Source organism: Morus notabilis, unplaced genomic scaffold, assembly GCF_000414095.1.
Source record: "Morus notabilis unplaced genomic scaffold, ASM41409v2 Scaffold1023, whole genome shotgun sequence".
Lineage (NCBI taxonomy): Eukaryota > Viridiplantae > Streptophyta > Magnoliopsida > Rosales > Moraceae > Morus > Morus notabilis.
In genome coordinates this window covers 85,236-87,998 of record NW_010365731.1, presented here as the reverse complement: position 1 = coordinate 87,998, position 2,763 = coordinate 85,236, and the positions used below count along the sequence as shown (strand labels likewise).

At 36.4% G+C, this 2,763-nt stretch overlaps 1 protein-coding gene across 1 annotated transcript in view; it reads right to left on the bottom strand.

Annotated features, from left to right (window-relative positions):
- The window catches only part of LOC21392572 (aquaporin NIP6-1), a 2,427-nt gene extending 580 nt beyond the window's left edge, over positions 1-1,847 (bottom strand). Inside the window, exons 1-4 of the mRNA XM_024172488.1 lie at positions 1,593-1,847; positions 831-1,055; positions 533-730; positions 337-397 (exon numbers count right to left, since the gene is read on the bottom strand). Of these exons, the coding sequence (XP_024028256.1) occupies positions 337-397; positions 533-730; positions 831-1,055; positions 1,593-1,847 (739 nt within the window). The remainder of the gene's footprint in view (positions 1-336; positions 398-532; positions 731-830; positions 1,056-1,592) is intronic.
- Between the last annotated feature and the right edge of the window lie 916 nt (positions 1,848-2,763).

Below are 2,763 nucleotides of genomic sequence, written 5' to 3'. Positions count from 1 at the left end.
TATCAACAGGTTAATAGAGTTTAAAGTGTATATATATATATTTAATCTGATCTTCCTTCTTTAATTAGTACAAATTCGTTGCTCATGAATTCTTCATTTGCAATTAAACTTAAACCAATCCATGCATATTATATTTGTCATATCGATCGATCGGTGAGTATATATGTAGATGTATGCATGCATATGCTATGCATTTTGTATATATATATGTGTGTGTGTGTGTGTCTCTGTGTGTGTGTGTGTGTATGTATGTATATACTATATTATTCAGAAAGTCAGATGATCAGAAGGAGCAGATTCTGATCAAAAGAATGTTGAAGTTCCGATCAACAAACCCTGCAACAAAATTGTTGAGCATCACAGTTGCTCCAACAGCGATTCCCGCCAACTCTCCAACCTGTATATATGAGGTCAAAAAGTTTGGTCAAACTTTATTTAATTATTTTTTTAAGACTTTATTTTAGGGATTTTCTTATTTCTAATCCTCAAATATATATATATATATGTATGTATATATATATTACGATCTTACTGCTCTTGTGTCGGTGGCGACGGCAGTAGTGACAAACATTAGAACAAAGGTGACAATGAACTCCAAAGCAAAAGCTTGGCCATAAGCCACGGAAGGAACTGTGACACCTCCTGATCCGGTTACGGGATGGAAAACGCCCTTCAATGCGAATGAAGCGCAGAGAGATGCCGACACCTGTGCTCCGATGTATACTGGCACCTGTGAAAAATTGTGAAAATACTGTCAGTCCAAGGAAAGAGCTATAATATGTTACAAGTGCATGCAACAGCTAGGGCCAACTATATGTATAATATATTACATGTTTCCATGGGAAGTGCTTTAGGGCAGCGAAGGCGATGGTGACTGCAGGGTTAAGATGGGCTCCGGATATGTGGCCGGTCGAGAAGATGATTATCATGACGATAAGGCCAGTGGCGACGGCGACGACGGTGAGGGTGGTGGGCTCTCTTGTGTTTGGGTTCATAATGGCTATGGCTGCCGCCAAAAATATGAGAAGTAGAGTGCCTATGAATTCAGCTCCCACCTGATCATATTTGCCACATGAAACAATCAGCATCATATCATGAAAAGAAGCCGGTTAGTACTAGTACTCTTCTATTTGAAACGTGATCAGCTGGCTACATGGGATAAAATTAAAGCATACGTATATGGGTCACTGTATTTTGACCTTTATTGATTGTCACATTAATTAGTGTACATCTAATAAATATTCCCTTTTAGTCTATAAATAGGCCAATATTTTTTGGCAGGAATTAATAGAGGTGTATTTTTTTGAACGTCATCTTAATATATACACTAATTGAATTAAAAAAAAAATTGTGTCCGCATAAAAAATACGTCTAATGAAAATAAAAACCCGACATCTCCGAAATCCTCATTTATTCATATATCTTGTCACAAACCTCCTCATATCATTAATACACAGGAAGTTAGCAGTTTGGAAAATGAATTAATATATTATATGGAATCCATGCATGCAATATATTCATATTATATATATACATGTAGCACAATATGTATGTGTTTGTGTATATATATATATCTCCAATTATACATATACCTTTCTTGCAAGTGAAACTGCAGGAGGAGATGGGCGTGAAGAGCGAGAGTCAGCTTTGTGGAATGCACCTTCTTCCTGCATGGCCAATTCAAGGCCAAAGCAGTCGATGCTCTTGAGAAGCTGTGCCGATTTCTTGCTGCCGTTCGCACTAGTACTCCGCTCTTGCCTGAACCCAACACCACCACCTACACTAGGTATTGCAGGAGTAGTTCCACTTCTAGTTGCATAATTTGTAACTTTATCATTGTTATCCATTATTAAATTCCTCTCTTCTTTTTTTTTTTTTAAAAAAAAAAAAAAAAACCAAACAAAAAAAAAGTGAATAATAATTTTTTTTTTAAAAACGAGCAAAAGAAACTAGCTAGCAAGCTACTGATCAGTGGTTATTTATTTTGAAGAGTGTAGTTTGAGATTTCTGATATTTATAGTGCTAATTAGAATGTAGGGTTGACATACAGATGATGAGTGCATATAAGTCCTACAAGAAGTTGAGATAAAAGTATAGGAGATAGTGGTTGCAACAATATATGCCACGGAGAGATGGGAAGAGAAGGTGGGATCTGTATAGTAATAGTAGTAGTAATGGTTGTAGTGGAGAGTGGGGCATTTAAGTTGACAAAGACTTTGCATTTAGACATTTGTTTTGCCCAATTACTTTTACAGAAATTAAAGGATATTGAGCCTAACTCAACCTAACAAAACCGGCTTATTAGGGGAGGATTACCCTCAGCTTATTAAGTAGATCATGCCAATATCTCCAGCCAATGTAGGATTCAAATATACCCCCTCACGCACAACGTGAATCATGCCAAACCGCTGTGAATAAGTTGATATTGGGGGACCCAACATTGCAAAACTATGCCTGCTCTGATACCATTTTATAGAAATTAAAAGATATTGGGTCTAACTCAACCTAACAAAACCGACTTATTAGGGGAGGATTATCCTCACCTTATTAAGTAGAGCATGTCAATATCTCCAACCAATGTGGGATTCCAATAATTACACTGTTTGGACATGTCACATGAGAAAAAGGAAGGAAATACACACACATGTCATGCCTTTTTCATCGTGGCTTTTCCTTTTGATTTAAAAAATTTCAAAGAATAGTGAGTTACCTTCCAATAAGGAGGGAACTTTATTTTAAATTAATTATGCATGAAAAGAAAAA